Raw genomic sequence first — 17296 nt, forward strand, 5'->3', positions numbered from 1 at the left:
TATATCAATTGACGAAAAACAATATATTTTATTTAATTCGAGGTTAAACATATTTTATGAAATATCACAAGAACCAAAACTAAAATTTATTTATAATTGGAGGATCAAAAGTGCAATTAACTCTTTATTTTCTTTTTCTAATGACGTAAGTGTATGCCCTAAGTAACAAAGAATGAAACGACGCCAAATCTTTCACTTTGTCATTTGTATTTAAAAAGTTACAAAAACCATTTGAAGCGTTTCCGAGAAACTTTGTAAATTATGGAAAGTGTAATTTAGAGTTTAGACTAATATGACTCCAAACTATTAGCAAATCTGAAAAGAAAATTTAGTTTGTATTAAAATTTTGCTGACAAGTCGTGCTAATTGATGAAACCAGCAAATGTATAGGTAGATTTAAGATTGAATACATGCATGCAAGCTTTGTCAATATAAGAAGAGTGAACTTCATGAGGTCAGATTGTGTGCATTATGTGCTTAAATGTAAATAATTCAGATATTTAGGCTCGTAGTTTTAAGAGAATGAAATGATAGACGAGAATGTGTCCCATTGAATCAAAATCAAATGGTTAAATGCGGATGTTAAGAGCCGATTTGGAAATTAAAAAAAATTCACTTTTTCTCGAAAAATTTTCACTTTTTTTCGAAATCAATGTTTGGCCATAACATTTTCAATTTTCGCTTAAAGATGAATTTTGAATTTTTCGAAAATTTGAAAAAATCCAAAAAATTATTTTTTAAAATGTTCACTCAGATCACACAAAACTTCAAAAACAACCCAAAATTATATTCATGTACTTATTCAACTCTAATTTTCAAATACCATTTTCACTTTAAGAAAAATTTACTTTTTTTTTTTTTTAGAATTTTACACTTCTTATGTCCAAAACGCCCACTAAATCCTTTACTTGGTACAAATTCTAAAAATCTCACATATAATTTACTAACCCAATGGAGGATATGATTACATTTTTACGTCTGATATTCTTCTTTTCTTTCTTTATTAGATATGAGTCGAGGTCAAAGAATACTTTCACAAATGGAACAAAATGGTCATGTTCAAGCCAAAAGTTGAAAAGGCCCGGTTAGTTGTCTTTTCCCAGTGCTAATAAGGAGAGAGCTTATTTTAGACAATCTTACTTTTAGATAAGGTTGGTAAGGCAAGGTGATAAACGTTCGGTCGCCAAATGTCGCTTTTCTTAATAGAGATCGGTAATAACAAAATATATCTCATCAGATAAACAAGTTGAGATACTTACTTTACTATAGTATGAAGTTCAATTATGGATAACTCTTTATTGCTTTTTTATTTTAGGTGATATGTCTGATTGTTCAAGAATTGCACTAGGTTTCTCTACAACCAAGATTTTAAATGTTCCTAGTGTAAACTTTATAACTTGGTATGCTCTCCAAGTTTCATAGAAAAAGATTGATTGTTGTAGGGATCTTTCTCCTGCACACCAAGGGATTAGAGTATGGTGTTACTCTGAAAATTAGATTGGACATTAGTACATGACAAAGCAAATCATCGTACCACAATGCATATTTAAAACACATGTCTCAACCCTTAAATTACTGCACAAAACAAAGACATCATACTTGCCACAAAAATACAATAATGACATAAAGCAAACACAAGATTATATACCTTTGTCCCCAGGAACCCTCAGTAACACGGTGAGTTCATTTGCAAACGCGAGAAGCAACCAACAGTATTCATAATCCAAGCATTTTTCAACGACAACATAGCAACAAAATCCACAAACATTTGAGGAAACACCATTAGCTTGGAGATGAAGAAACAGGTCGGCCTCGACCCATAGCAAACCCTCTGGTTCCATCAGGCATTCTTGGGCCAGGAGGAGGTTTCGATGGTTCAACCGCATGATTGTAAGAAGTAGTGCCATGGCCTGGTGATGTTTAAACAACAATAAGATCAACATCAAGAAAATAAGTAGAAGCAAGAGAGAACGTAAGTGTAGTGTCCTCGGTCAAATTACCATGTCCGTTTGTGCCACGCTTGTTTCTTCTTCCACGGCCTCGATTTCTGGTTTGCACCCTATGCTCATTTTTCTCCTTTTGTGCATGCTCTCCAACAGTCTCCTTTGATCGATGGTCTCCCTCCTGCAATGCAGAAAAAATATACATATATCAACAAACATTGAAAGCAAACGTACTCCGCAACTCCTGAAATTTTGCTTTTATTGATCCTCAAGAAACCATAAACTGCAGAGTTTTACTATAGCTATCAATGAGCATGGCAGTTGGCCAGTGGTGGATCCCGAGTGGAAGGTACGGGTCCACCGGAACCTAGTAGCTTTTGCACGGACCTTGTGTATGTATTAAAAATCCACTAAATATCTATAAATATTTGTTGTGAACCCAATTATTATAGTATATTAATTTGAGGTCATTGTAGAAACCCATAAACTTTAAATCCTGGATCCGCCTTTGGCCGGCCAAATTTATTTGTCATGTGTACAGCATAAGATGACAGGTCAGCTGGTTTGACAAATGGCACAACGGAAAAGAAACAGGACTGGCACTAGAATGATTGGTGGATAAGCATAACATAATCGGGAAAAGAGAGGGAGCCAAAAAGAGGGTATTGTTTTACCTTTTTGCTTGAAGGTGACTATGCTACTCCTTTCCTTTTTCCCTTTTCCTACACAATTAAGCTAGTCTGCACATCTAAACTCTTTGTTCTCCCATTCTTTCATACTTAGTTTTCAAGAATAATCCACTTTAAACACCTTTGGCAGATGTGTTGGTATGAAGGAAATTTCACATTTGGAAGAATGCATAAATTCCTCCCCTGAACTAGTTCGAATTATCAGTTAAAACTTATATTTTGCAGGCAACCTAATACTACCCTGTTTGTTCAAAATGTATCTAATACAAACCTGAGTGGTGATGTGATAGATATAACCAAATGAGAACAGGGGACTTTTCCATGCGTTGCCACATGTTATTTACCCCTAATTTCCTCTCTTTTTTTCAAGTATTTTTTCCTCTTGTCCACTCTCTATTTTCAGCATAAATTTAGATTTCTGTTATATTCTTTTAAGAAATATGGCAAGTCCTCGAAACAGAAGAGATATGGCAAGTCTCCAAAACAGAAGAGATATGGCAAGTCCTCGAAACAGAGGAGATATGGCAAGTCTCCAAAACAGAAGAGATATGGCAAGTCTCCAAGACAGCACTTACAAAGTTAAATTGGTAGCTGAAGAATAACCAGAAAAGTGCTAGATCAGTAACCAGAATAAGTGCTAAAGAATTCATTCGAAGAATGGCCAACTTGTACCAAGATAGGCAGTGTTATCAGTATGGCCACTGGTAAGAGACATGGTGCCACCAAATGATCATCAAAGAAGTGGCTACATCATAAAGGAGGTTTTAATACTATGTGGAAGAAGAGGAGGAGAACAATCTTTTCGGCAGATAACGGCAAAACAACTTATAAGAAGGCTCTTTAAATAGGAGTAACGAAACAAAGTAAGTTTTTATTATTGGGATTATTAATCATTTTGACATGATCATCAAGAATATTAAACTACATTCTTAATTCTTGTACTGATTTCCAACAGTAACATCCTGACTTTTAGCACTCATTTTTCATCTACTTTTTTCTTATTTTATTTTTCCTTTATACCCGTACTTTTTAAGGTATGTTTAGTAAAAATAAGAAATATGAATTATCGAGCAGTGTTCCTCCTTTGTCTCGTCACACCTTTACTCATGTTTTCTAAACACAAACTCCAAAACACTACTAATAAGCAACTACATTTGGACATAAATCTAAAGATTGCAAACGAGATTAAGATTAACCTCTTCGTCTGGTGAATCAACATGATGCTCATTTGAATGGTGCTCCTCATTAACTGCCAGATCAGATGCTTGGATAGTGGTATTCCTATCAGAATCTGGATCGCTCCTGCCTTTCTTACTTTGGCCAGGCTTGTTCTGAAGAACACGGTGCTCACTTGAATGGTATTCTTCATTAACTGCCTGACCAGATGCTTGGATATTCATATTCCTATCAGAATCTGGATCTCTCCATCCTTTCTTATTTTGGCCAGGTTTGTTCTGAAAAGATTGACATAATATGTTACTGCAATACATCAATGACGACATTAGCCAGTGTATAGGGAAAAGAAAACAAGGTGACAGATTGGTTACTGTTTTCTTGAGAAGCTTGACTCGCAAGCCAAATCTCCAATCCTGTTCATCATTCAAAATGGCCACCTGAAACAGCCACCACCAAAATGAACACCATCAGCTTTTTTGAAATGCCAATGCCAAAATAAACTAGAAATAAGAACCTTTCTTCACACTCACAGCTTTTTCAGCAGCTTCCACGGTGTTATATTCCACAAGAGCATGCAACTACAATGAGAAACAAAAAAAAAAGGAATCAATCAATGTCCAAAGCATGTGTGAAGAAAGAAGCTGCAGCCCACTTCAAAAACTTCTCATATATCCTTCAATGAGTTAGATGCAAACACAAGCAGCTTAGCAAATTGGAACCTCGAAAGCAATGACATTTCTCATGAACAGGAGGGAAAACTGAAATTCCAAATGTAAGCATTTCATCACTCAACATGAAGCTATAGATGTCAAATCTTTTGAGACCCACCCCATGCTTCAGACCAGTCAGGTCTTAGAAATTTTCAGATGCTCTGATGTAGAATTTGTAATTGCATACCTTACCACTGAGTAGCTTCTCTGCAGTTGTGCATTTTCGCGAATCTCTTTCAGTGTGTGGATCACGTACAGTAATATGCTTTACACTGGAAGTCCAAATTTCTTAAGACCATTGCTTTTAAGAAAATAATAACAATCAAAAAGAAAATAGAGTAAGAAAGGGAAAAGAAACATACTTCCCAGCCTGTCCAAATATGCGCCGAAGGTTATCCACAGAATGATCCTCGGGTAAATTTTCCACCAATACGGTACAAACCTAGAACATGGTAAGTAGAAGGATAACTTCGTTGCCAACTACAGTCTAGATGATACTTATCAAGTTGCTGTAAAAGTAGAGCAATACCTTGGGATCTATAATCTCACTTAGTGGAAGAGGATGAAGTCGCTTCACCTTTCTCCCATCAGAACTTACAACCTCCAGAATAAGAAAAAAAGAGCAAAGAGAATGAAAGACGTTAATAACCTAGGAATATTTGTAGAAAGACAAAAGGTACTAAAAGGAGGACAAAGCAACATTCTTCATAGTCAATGAGAAGCAGTTAGACTTACAAGAAGAGAAGATTCCTTAAGTGCAGCTGCTATTATTGCTGTGTCCTTCGTGAGCTTCTTGACTTTTCTAAAAGAAGCAATTACTTTCACAGGGACTGCAAGATACAGCCATTCAGTTGAGATTTTAAGATATAAGAAGGCAGCGGAGTGCAGCGGTATAGGAGAGAAACTAGAGGATATAAAGCATACAGACCCCAAAACAGTTTCAAGAATGGGTGTAGAAAAAAGAAGAGAGAGTTTGAATGTGTGTGTGTGTGTTCTGAACTATTGTTCGTGTCTTGTTAATGAAAGACTTAGGGTATTTATAGCTTTGAAAAATAAGTGGAAAATAAGGTAACAAGTAAAGATAAGAAGGCAGTGGAGTGCAGTGGTATAGGAGAGAAACTAGAGGATATAAAACATACAGACCCCAAAACAGTTTCAAGAATGGGTGAACACAGAAAGGGGGGTAGGAAAGCAACATGAAGGCAGTATGAGATCCTTCCTCATCATAAATAAATAAATACGCTCCAATACTTACCAAAACCTTCCTTGTCTCTCGTCACATATTTCAACAGAAACTTGTCCGTAGGCAAATTTTCATCGCTGAAGTAATACTCAACCTGCAAGACACAGAAAATTTCAGGGACATGCTTTCTTCGTTCATGCTTTTATAATAAAAACAACCATGTAGTAGAAATTATATGCTTTTTAATACTACTAATTTAGCCACTAAGACAGGCAGCAAAGATATAGCCACCAAGGAATAGTAAAAGGCTAGAGTTATTGCTAAACTCTAATATCTGAAGGTTGTGCACAGCCAAATGCTCATATGGGAATACAAAAGTATGTATCTGAGAAAACAAATGCATTTGCTAAAGAAAGGTTTCTGCAAGACAGTGAAATCATGCATTTGCTATCCATTCTGATAGATGCAGAAAATCTTTTACAGAAATCATACGGAAGTCCAGAAAATTCACCAAAGAGTCATAGAAATATCAGTTTACAGTACAGACAATTCAAGATAGTGCACAATTTACCACTTTGTTCGTAGGCTCTTTTCCGGGGTTTACAGTTGCACAAGAAAATTATAAGTTCCACTCCAAGCATTATCATATACTTAGCTCATTTGCAAGTTTCAGTAATATGCTGCAGAATTACGAGAAATGAATAGCTTACAAAACTATAATATTCAAACAACTTAGAAATTTCAAACTTTTCTCAAGTTCTGTTCATATATCAAGAACCATATGTGATCTTGGACATCTAACGATAAAGAACTAAACTTGGAATCAAATTTTTATTATCAAAATCAAATGCGGGGTTGTGACAAGAGGGGTTGCTCTGATGGTAAGCAACCTCCACTTCCAACCAAGAGGTTGTGAGTTCGAGTCCCCAAGAGCAAGGTGGGGAGGGAAGGATGCCGGGGGTCTATTTAGAAGGGTAGGGGTAAGGTCTGCGTACACACTACCCTACCCAGACCCCACTAAGTAGGATTATACTGGGTGGTTGTTGTTTGTAAAATCAAATGCGGAAGTCTCAGATTAGATGAAGCAATTCCCAATCTATAACTCCACAGTTTCTATCTGACGTAGCAAATATTTCTAACTTTTAAATATTAATCAGCTAATTCAAAAACCCTAACTTAGCAAAAGAATTCAAGTCTCAAGAACTACAAGTATCATATTAAAACACATACCGACCAACCACATCAATCCAATTGAATAACTTCACTGTCAACATATCTACATTTAGAGAAAGAATCAAACTTCAAAAGCATATCGCCCATCCAATTGCAAATCATCAATCTAACTGACTAAACTTCACTCCAGGTCTTGACCTTTTAGCTTGACTAACCCTAAAGCTGAATAAATCACCCAAAAACAAAACACCCCAGTACATAAAAAAAAAACACCAAGAAAGCAAGAACCCATATGAAAAAAGAAACCTGCTTGACGATCTTGTTACGAAGATCGTCGGTGAGGAGAGTGGCGGTGACTTGGGCGTGGTGTTGATCAGACGGCTGAGAAAGATCGTCAATGAAGTGAGACTCAGGCGATCCAACGGGTGAAAAATCAGGATGATCATCATCATGCGGTGGAGATGAAACGCTGTGGGAGTGGGAAGGTACTGGGACTACTCCTTCACCGTCTGCTTCCATATTTGTTAAGAGGAGAGAGAGGAGCGAAGTTATTTGGAAAACTGAAAGGTTAAAGGAGAAAATCCATTATTCTTCTTCTTCTCCGTCCTTAGTTTCCTTGTTATTCTTCTTCTCCTGAATCTCTCGAAAGAACGCCCTGGTAATCGGCAAGTATATATAGGGAAAGATGAATTCAGACGAAAGGACTTTTTTTTCCTTTTTTTTTCACTCTTTTTTTTTCCTTTCTTACTTTGGTTACTCTCAGTGAATCATTTAGTCAATTTAGTTCAGCTTTCAAACAGATGTAACAGGTTAATCATTTTCATGATATATACTTGCTTACCTTCCTGATTTCGAGTTTTTTTTTTTTGTTGTAATAATTATTTTAACTTATTTGTTAGAAATACAAAAATTACAACTACATAATGTATCTTTACTAATGAACTAATGCACAGTAGATCTATGCCTAACGTAGTTTAGACTTGACAAAGTGATTTCTTAGTGAATCGTCCGGCTGCAATTATAAGGTAATTATGATATTTGCGTTGCATAAAAAAAAAAAATTGGCAATGTAATGTTTGGTACAAAGAATTTATATATTATTTTATGCGGAGATAGAAAATAAAATAAGCGATTACAATAACAAAAATAACCCCATGTATTAGAATTTTTTTATAAAAAAAATGGTAAAAGAATATATATTTTAATCCCAACCCCGTGCATTATTAGCATTCTAATCCTTACTTACAATCTATACAGTATTATTCCCTACATTACTTGAACCGAAGGACCCCTTAGGGGTCGTTTGGTAGGGTGCATAAGAATAATGTTGAATATGGTGTATTAATAATGTTGGTATTAGTTATGCTTGCATTAGTTATGCTGGTATTAGTTATGCTGACATATTTCTTATCCATTTGTTTGGTTTGATGTATTAAAGCATTACACAATTTCTTAAAGAATTGCTTGTTTACAAAAATACCCTCAAAACCAGTCCATCACTCTAAAACTTTTTAAAAGAAACATATGTTGAGAAATATTTTTATATGAAAAAGTTTAAAAAATTATTTGATTTTTCTACCTATATTGTAATATAGAACTAAATATTTATTTATAAAAAAGGAAATATGCTAAGTATTTATTTATTTACTAGAGATATAATTTTATTTCCCACTATTTGAATTATTTTAAACTTGCATTAATATAATAACTAGCATATTTTAATCAAGCATAAATTTGAAGGACAATTTTGTCTTTAACTAAGCTAATGCATGCATTAAAACTCATTGCATTGCTAATACCATGGTTTTCTATGCATTAGTTATGCATAAGATAATACCAAATAGGATGTGTAACTAATGCTTGCATAACTAATGCATAAGTTCAAAATGTCTACCAAACAAGGTATTATTAATACACAAAGCTAATGCAAGCATTATTTTATCTAATGCATCCAACCAAACGACCCCTTAGTGTTTAGAGGGATTTGATGAACATAATATTATGCTTACTTCCTTACTTTGAGTTTTTTTGTAACAATATATTTAACCTATATAAAAATAATGTAAGAAGAATTACAATTGATCAATTTATCCGTACTAATGTACTCCCTCCGTTCACTTTTACTTATGTACTTTGGACTTTTTACGCCCCTTAAAAAATAATAATTGTAGTATTTATTTTATCACATAACCCCTAATAATGATAGCATTTGAAAAAGTCTTGGCAAATTATTTTGAAAATGAGCAATTAATTACAAGCGTAAAACAGGGGAAAAAAGATTGTCTTTCTCTTGATTTAATATAATAGATAAATAAAAATAAAAATATAGTAGATAAGTAAAAGTGAACGGAGGGAGTAATAATTAATGCAACAGTAGGTCATATTTTACAAATGACTACCGTGCACAATGTAGTTGAGGAAGTGATCTTTTTAAGAAGTGGTTAGAAGGATTTAATGAGCATTTCCAGTCCATTTAAGCTAAGTACAAAACCGTAGCTTAGGTTGTCGTGACTTGTTTTCAACCCAAACATCCAAATTGTCACCTCTACAAGGAGCGTAATCTCTCTTGAGGCATTGGGAAACATCGTGGGCGATTCTTTCTAACTCCTAAAAAGAAGAGAATTTATCACTTCAAAATTGTATTACGTACTACATTTAATAAAAGTAAACAATGTTACCCTTATTATAAATATTTAAATTTTGCTTCTGCTACATGCCATTGTGGATGTCAAACTTTCAACTTTAAAAAGTGTCAGGATGGATGACTTAAGAACCTAGCCATTGAGGGGTCATTTGGTTGCCGGTTAGAATTATGCAGGTATTAATAATATAGTTATATAGAAATTAATTATGCATGATTTAGTTATGTGGATCAATTGGTATTGTGGCTCTTTATAATTGCTTTTAATTTTATGACTCTACCTCTTTTTTTACACATGAGAGAATTATTTTTACACATAAAGATCAGTCTTTTACACATAAGAGATTAAAAAAAATTATTTTCTTAAATTACAAATTGTAAAGAGGCATGATATACAAATAGCATATTTAGTTATGTAAATAGCATGTTTAGTTATGTACGGTTTTGTTATGCATGATTTAATTATGAAGGAATTAGTTATATAAGAATTTTGGGAGATTACCCACTTGTGGGATTACACTGGGTTGTTGTTGTTGTTGTTGTTGTTGTTGTTGTTGTTGTTGTTGTTGTTGTTGTTGTTGTTGTTGTTGTTGTTGGAGATTACATGGTTTTTGAAGTGAAATATACACCTTACGCGTTTCTTGTGTGCAAGAGTGAGTTCGGATGATAAGGGATCAAAATATGTCAATTTGTTGCAAAAAGCAAAGGATGGAAGAATTGGAAGCTCGTCTATTCTCGCGAAAAGAGACAAGTGCATTCACAAAACAGTGAAATGAAGCAAAGGCACGGATCGCCTCGCGAAATGGAAGAAAATCAAAAGCTAAGTCTGCTTCTATAGATGCGCGACGCAGATTCCATCTTTCCTATCCGAGAATGGAATGATTAGTTCCACCCATACAAATGCTAAGGAATATAAATATATCAAAAAATGACTTATTAAGGGTTACACAACATCTTTGAAGGCAAGAACAAGCAAGGAGCAAGGAGAAGATCCGAAAACTAGTTTTTATCTTTCTTCTTCCTTTTTCTATTATTGGTGTTGAATTCTAATATTGTAGTTACGCATACAATTATGAGTAACTTAAATTTTTTATCTAGAGTTTGATTAAACATCTTGGAGGATGATTTTTTGTTGCGTTTAATATAAATCTGCCATTGAATTTTCTCAATTGACTGTACTTATTTAGTGTGCATTGCTTGAAAAAGGTATATATTTAGGCAATTATTGAACAACGTCATTTCTAACGTGTGCGAAGAATCAATACAGCGAGTTTAAAGGTGCGTTTAGAAATATCGAAACCTTAACGTGCTCATAGTTTGACACCAGAGATGAGCACCAACCTTGCATAACCACTTGGGGTTCCAGTAGCATATATCCATTGTCTCCAAAGTTTGGATGTTTGATTGACTTCAACGGGGTAGTGCCTTGTTACTATATTAGATTCTTCAAAACCCCAATAATTAACAGAGAATCGAACAAACAAAGACAGGGCACCTCTTTGGAGATGTCGGAGTTGTTCCATCTTCCAAATGCAATTCTACTCTTCGGCTTATGAATTTCTCAGCTACCCACACTTTAATCTATTCGAATACAGGAATTTCATAGTCCTCAGGGAAAAGTGCAGAATAGATAGAGGAAGCAAGGTTTTAAGGATGTGGGCAAGTCTTTATAGCTCAAACCCAAGATCTTGGAGCAATGGTCCAAATCTTGCTCACGATCTTGTCACATGTTCTTTAGCACCACATTCCAGTCATGTTCTCCCCTTTCTTCAAATTAAGACAAAACCTGAATTTATAGCTAATGAGTTGGTGTTTCAACAGGTGCAGAGACGCATTCGTGAAGAAGGTGTCTATTCGGCGGAAATGATCAAATTTCTGCCAAGTAGTACTCAATAGAAATTACATATCTCCTTGACTGAAATTGAATTGACTTACTTTTATTACTCAAATGGAGTAACAAATTAGCTTTGATCTTCGACGAATAATACTACTCTTATTAAGTGATTAATTATAGATGAAATATTTTGAAATCTGCAAACAGAGCCAAGGTGACAAAGAGAAATGTAGTTGTACTATTATCTATCATAGCGCCACAGGAGAATAAAGGAGCCCAAGAATACTGACCTTAATAAACTGGAAGCACTTTCAGATTTTGATTGCAAAATTACCAAGACATACTACATTGGACTTGAGAAGACATACAGTTATACCTGCTATTTAATACAGCTAACTTCTTCTTTTTTTGCCGTGGGCGGTGTCCGATCTGAACCTCCCTGCTGTAGTACAACATTGGATACCATATATATAGAGTAAACCAGCTAGCTATTCAATTTAAACCAATACTAAGACTAACAGCCACAACATAAACCCGAACCCCAAAACCCTGAATGTGCTAGACCCTGATACTTCAACCCTCACATCATCCACAACAGGTCCACAAAGAGAGCTCATATCATCACTTCTTGTGTTGTAATAGATACTATAGAATGCGACACGTGTTCTGTCCGCCTTAGCCGTGAAATTCAGATTAGCAATCTGAAATGAAGAATTGGAATTGGGAGTGTAATGGATGTTTTGGGCCTGATCACCGGCGAACGCCATAACAGCCAGTGGCTGCTTGCATGAGTCCCCTGCATGGCCCAACAAAAATGTCAATCTATATGGCTTGTTGGGCTTGGTTTCAACCATTTGGGATATAATCCCTTCTTTTCCTGAAAGCAATTCTATAGCTCTTTTCCCTTCTGGAACTGTGAAGTGATATGTATCAATGTACCGAACTGCACGATTTGATTCAACTATCCAACCAGGTAGTGACGATGTTTCCTCGTCGAGGTTGGTTGGAAGCAAAACGCCGAGGGAAGCATTCCTGAACATCCATGGACCTTCTTCAAAATCGCCATTAAGTACTGCATTATCTGTTCCAATAGCCAACATAAGGAACAAGTTAGCAACATTTGTAGTTATTTACATGTTGCATTCTGCTTCATGTTTTTTTTTCATCAAAAGAATATCTTTCTTCATGCATCCATCACGAGTTTCAAGTACAAGCCATGTGAGAAATGCATTAAAGTCGTCGAAAAACTAGCTAGAAGGTGAATGAATACACTTATTTCTCGGCTTCATGTTGATCATCTGAATTTTTTTTCTAACTCTCTTATATAGTAATACGAGAAGTTATGAAAACATCAAAACTAATTTTGAGATATGCAGTACTTCTATGCCAAACCTTATTTTGTTTTTCCTTATTGTCATTCTTATTTTTTTCTCCAACACATAGATATTTCAATCATAATCAAATCTTTGACCAAAACGTGGTGATAAACAGCTGGAAATGGGCCCAAATAAGAAACAGAAGTGACCTTACCTTTGGACTTATCTGGAGTGAAAAGCTTCTTGATAGCAATATCATCAATAATGGGCCCACAAGTAGGGTCATCTTCCATGCCAGGATTTGTGAAAACGACACGCGCGTCATCTTCCTCAGCTTGAAAGGCCCACGCGTAGGAATCCCAGCCCTGGACATTATACAGAGTCTGAAGATCGATGGTCTGTGATGCCGGAGGCACCGACACGTTCAGTGACTCTAGCTGGGCGCAGGTGCGAGCCGCGCTGAATGTGACTGAATAAATGGAGCCTTTCTCCACTTTGAGCTCTTGGCTTATCTCGGCGTCGTTTCCGAGCCGAACTGCGTGTCTACCTTGTGGTACGATGAGGATCATCCCACCTTGTTTTTGCCCTGATTCCACTAGCTCCACCGTGCCGTTTGTTTTCCAGCTGGGGAGTACGAGAGGGCCATCAGAGAATCCGTCGCCGGAAGAGAAACCGCCTGATGGAGGTGTCTCAAAATCACCGTTAACTAACGGACCTGCAAAACCCAGGTTGGATTGGTAATTTAATACTCAAAATATTTGGCAGAGAAAATCTTTTCTAAATTTGAAAATAATTTAACTTAAGCTTTTAATTACTGCACAAATAACTTAAAAGTCTTATTTTTTTTAAACTTAGTGCTCAATCAAATAAGTTCATATAAATTAAAATGGAGAAAGTTAGTAAATATTATGGGGTTGTTTTTGTTTTTCTTTACTTTCAGCACTGAGAGAAGATAACACAGAATTTCCATAATAAATTTTTTACTCAAGATATATAACTAAAATATATTTTCACTTAGGCAATATAAATTCATTGTAGTTGAGATTTAGAACCCGTTTGGACATAAGAATTTTTTCATTTTTTTCAAAATTAATATTTGGCCATAAAATTTTGGCGAAGATGAATTTTGAAATTTTTAAAAAATTTGAAACACTTCCAAAAATTATTTTTCAAAATTCACTCAGGTCATTCACAGAACTTCAAAAATAACCCAAAATTATATTCATGTTTAAATACAACTTTAATTTTCAAATACCATTTTCATTTGAATTTTTTTTCACTTTTTTAAAAATTTTACAATTCTTATAAACGCCCACTTAGTTATATTTGTTTCCAATATTGTCTCCTTTATGGAATCTTATTAAGCTTCATAAGCTAATTTTTGGAATTAAATTAAGCTTAGTGTCTATTATCTTAACACTTAAATATACATGAATTTATATTTTTGCACACATTATGCGAAAAACAGAGGGAATGAGTCTTCACCCATACAAAGAAAATGTATTTATTATTGAGCCCATTTAAAAGTCGTACCACAAAATAATGTCACGATATGAAGGAACATTCACTTCACACGGCACTGCTCTTTCACAAATATGGTCACATATGAAGGAACATTTACAAATAAGTCCCATGGGTAGTAACTCTGTAGGCCTAAAAATGTAACCAATGGTAATTATTGAAATTAGTCATGATACTATAGCTTGCCTCCCCTTCAACCCTTCGAACAACTCACTCCTAATGACTGTGTACGACATCAAGAAATTAAAATAAACTTATAATATGTAAATCAAACGTACACAAAATATCAAAACAGAAATAGCGGTCTAATTGTGTAGAGTGAGGACCATAAGCCCTGCATTGTTATGATTCTTAGTTTCTTACAGGGTGTCGCAATAACACCTCATGATCATCAACATCAACATGATTACTTATTAATGCTAATAATACTGCCTTTAATAACTCTATTTCATATTTTGATGTTATAAAAATCAACTGTAACTAATACTAATATTTTCATGTGATATAAACATATTAAAATGTTGCTCCGAAATTGGAGGAAAGTAATCCTGTTTGAGACAGAGGTAACAAAATCTAAGAACACACACAGTATTGTTTAAATTAAATGTTTCTGCCAATGTTAGAATTTGAGTCCCCAAATGGCATCAGAGTGTTTGTTATAAGCTTAAATTAACATACATTTAAGCTGAAAATGAGGACAAAAAGGAATTCTTCATCAGATCTCATTCCAAGCAGGTACATACATCTCATCAAGATTGAAATTAATTAATGAAAAAAATAATGCAGTTTAATTTGGTGTAGCTTAAAAGAGTAAAGTAGAAAGAGAAGAAGAAGGGCGTACCATCTTCAACTTGTCCAGCAGCTGAGCAAGTTAGTAGAACAAGAAATGATGTAACCCATTTGTATCTTGAGCTCCGACCTATTTCCATGGCTAGTAAAAGAAAATGCTCTCTCTCTCTCTCTCTCTCTCTCTCTTGTATAAGCAGAGAACAGAAGGGGACTGAGACACAGCTTTGAGTGAAGAAAAGGGGCAAGAGTAAATGTCCTTTTAACCAAGGTTCAACCTCTCTTTTTTTTCTTTTCTTTTCTTTTTTTCAGGCTCTTTTGTATCTTTTCCTCCTTTTTCTTTTTCTTTTTCATTTCAATTTTTTAATCTATCTCATTTGCTCCACCAGTTGTAAAGTAGGAGTACTAGTTGCTAACTTGCTAATGATATCAAATCAGTAATTTAAGACTAAGACTTTAAGGTAAGTATTTATAATTATGATAAATTTACTCTTTTCATTTCAATTTATACGATGATATTTGATTAAGCATAGAGTTTAAATAATAATTAAAGATTTTAAAATTTGTGATTTAAAACTTGTAATGGCATTTCTACGATTATAAAAAAATATTTTAAGAAGTAAATGATAAATTTAAATTATTTTTAATTATAAAAAATATTATTTTTTTAACAAATTAATTTAAACAAAGTGTTATAGGGTCAAGACTCAAGAAAAGTATTTACTAGAGTACTATTTAATCTCTGATACTTATAAATTTTAAGTTTGTTTTGTTTACTTTTGATTGGGGTTGAGAGGGATAAGGGTTTTTTCGTCCACTTAAACCAGCTAGCTACTTTGCTTTTAGGAGTAGCTTTTTCTTTTGATCAATGAATGATGAAGGACCTATGCTTTTCCTAGTACAATAAGAAAAGGTGTTTCTTGAGAGAGAATTAAGATTCTTCTAACTTCATATTATTCATATTTACACCCCTACATCTTTCTGTTATGTACATCAAACTTCCTTTTGGTATTACATCCACGATACAAAGCACCGATCAGAATTACTGTTCTTCCATCAGGATATCATGTTGCTTTTCTAAAATTTGATTTGAGAAACAGCAAAAAAAATTCTTTTTGTGGCCAGCTTGGCCTTTTACGCTCCTCCTGATCCCATTACTAATGCCAATTTGTGTTGATAATACAGGTCGTACACCAATGAGGCCAAATGACATGTACAGTACATAAAATAGTAGTACTAACTTATGTCTCATACTGTTATTTCTAAGATCTCAATATCTTTAGACTTAAATTATCACATCATTAAAAGTAATAAAGATAAAAGATTTGCACAATTTCTCTTTGAAATAGTGGAACTTTGTTGAACTGTTCAGATCTTATACACTTATTAATTCCATCGGTTTCAATTTATTTGTCATGCTTTTCTTTTTACCTAATTTAAAGAAATGTCACTCTTTTGTTACGATCCAAATTACTGTCACGACCCCGAATACCGATCGTGATGGCGCCTATTACATTACTAGGCAAGCCAACTAATCAATAACTACAACCCTCTTTCTAATAACATTAAGCCATTTTCTAACGCAAGTTTTAAATACCAAATTCATTATAAGCGTTAAGGCAACAAAAGATATGCGGAAAGTCAAAATAACAATAAACTACACAACCCCAACAATCTGGTGTCACGAGTCTAGAGCCTCTAATACTAGTCTGAATACCTAATACGTCAATAGCCTAGGAAATGCGGAAAAATAATAAGATAGGAGGGAGAGAACAGAGCTGCTGATGCCATGCAGCTACCTCGAAGTCTCCGTCAAATACTGGAACAGCTGAAAGCCCTCACTCGGTCGCTCGGGCACCTGGATCTGCACACAAGGTGCAGGGAGTAACGTGAGTACGCCAACTCAGTAAGTAACTAGAGTAAATAAGGGCTGAAAGCAGTGACGAGCAGTTCAAAAATACATAATTGAAAAATCAACAGAATATCAGATCATCTTTACGGTTTAAAATCAGTTTTCATTATAAAATTATATTTCCAGTTTAAACGTTTGGAATCAAATACTTAACGGTTTATCAAACAGAGGTTTATTTAAAAGAAGAGTGAAATCAGTGAAAACATCATAACAAGGCTTCTCGGGCATGGAATCACTTAGAATATGGCCCCTCGGGTAGCCTCTCAGTCACTCGTGACTCAGCTCTCGTCACACAATACTCACCCTCAACACTCAGCTCATTAGTATCTCATAATAGTAGAAATCATAGTAACCGCTGCGGCGTGCAGCCCGATCCGTAGTTTATAGTCGACTACGCTCATTGGGGATGTAC

The 17296-nt window shown here is 34.8% G+C and overlaps 2 protein-coding genes across 2 annotated transcripts; both read right to left on the reverse strand.

Annotated features, from left to right (window-relative positions):
* Nucleotides 1–1481: 1481 nt before the first annotated feature.
* LOC104236273 (la-related protein 6A) lies at nt 1482–7522 on the reverse strand. The gene is made up of 11 exons (XM_009790163.2): nt 7181–7522; nt 5774–5855; nt 5254–5348; nt 5048–5119; nt 4881–4960; nt 4706–4790; nt 4339–4386; nt 4180–4245; nt 3829–4086; nt 2001–2124; nt 1482–1910 (listed from the first exon to the last, which is right to left on the reverse strand). The coding sequence occupies exons 1-11, from the start codon at nt 7391–7393 to the stop codon at nt 1783–1785; spliced, it is 1251 nt and encodes a 416-aa protein (XP_009788465.1). The 5' UTR covers nt 7394–7522; the 3' UTR covers nt 1482–1782.
* A 4118-nt stretch (nt 7523–11640) lies between these two features.
* LOC104236274 (BIIDXI-like protein At5g11420) lies at nt 11641–15370 on the reverse strand. The gene is made up of 3 exons (XM_009790165.2): nt 15028–15370; nt 12880–13380; nt 11641–12430 (listed from the first exon to the last, which is right to left on the reverse strand). The coding sequence occupies exons 1-3, from the start codon at nt 15113–15115 to the stop codon at nt 11847–11849; spliced, it is 1173 nt and encodes a 390-aa protein (XP_009788467.1). The 5' UTR covers nt 15116–15370; the 3' UTR covers nt 11641–11846.
* Between the last annotated feature and the right edge of the window lie 1926 nt (nt 15371–17296).

Source organism: Nicotiana sylvestris, chromosome 2 (assembly GCF_000393655.2).
Source record: "Nicotiana sylvestris chromosome 2, ASM39365v2, whole genome shotgun sequence".
In the NCBI taxonomy this organism is placed as follows: Eukaryota; Viridiplantae; Streptophyta; class Magnoliopsida; order Solanales; family Solanaceae; genus Nicotiana; species Nicotiana sylvestris.

Coding starts and splice junctions, on each gene's coding strand:
- LOC104236273 (XM_009790163.2), bottom strand. CDS start 7,393: ATGGAAGCAGACGGTGAAGGAGTAGTCCCAGTACCTTCCCACTCCCAC. Junction 5,349..5,773: donor GAGAGACAAGGAAGGTTTTG/GTAAGTATTGGA, acceptor TGTATCTTGCAG/TCCCTGTGAAAGTAATTGCT. Junction 4,246..4,338: donor TGGAAGCTGCTGAAAAAGCT/GTGAGTGTGAAG, acceptor TGGCTGTTTCAG/GTGGCCATTTTGAATGATGA.
- LOC104236274 (XM_009790165.2), bottom strand. CDS start 15,115: ATGGAAATAGGTCGGAGCTCAAGATACAAATGGGTTACATCATTTCTT. Junction 13,381..15,027: donor TGCTGGACAAGTTGAAGATG/GTACGCCCTTCT, acceptor TGGGTTTTGCAG/GTCCGTTAGTTAACGGTGAT. Junction 12,431..12,879: donor CACTCCAGATAAGTCCAAAG/GTAAGGTCACTT, acceptor CTATTGGAACAG/ATAATGCAGTACTTAATGGC.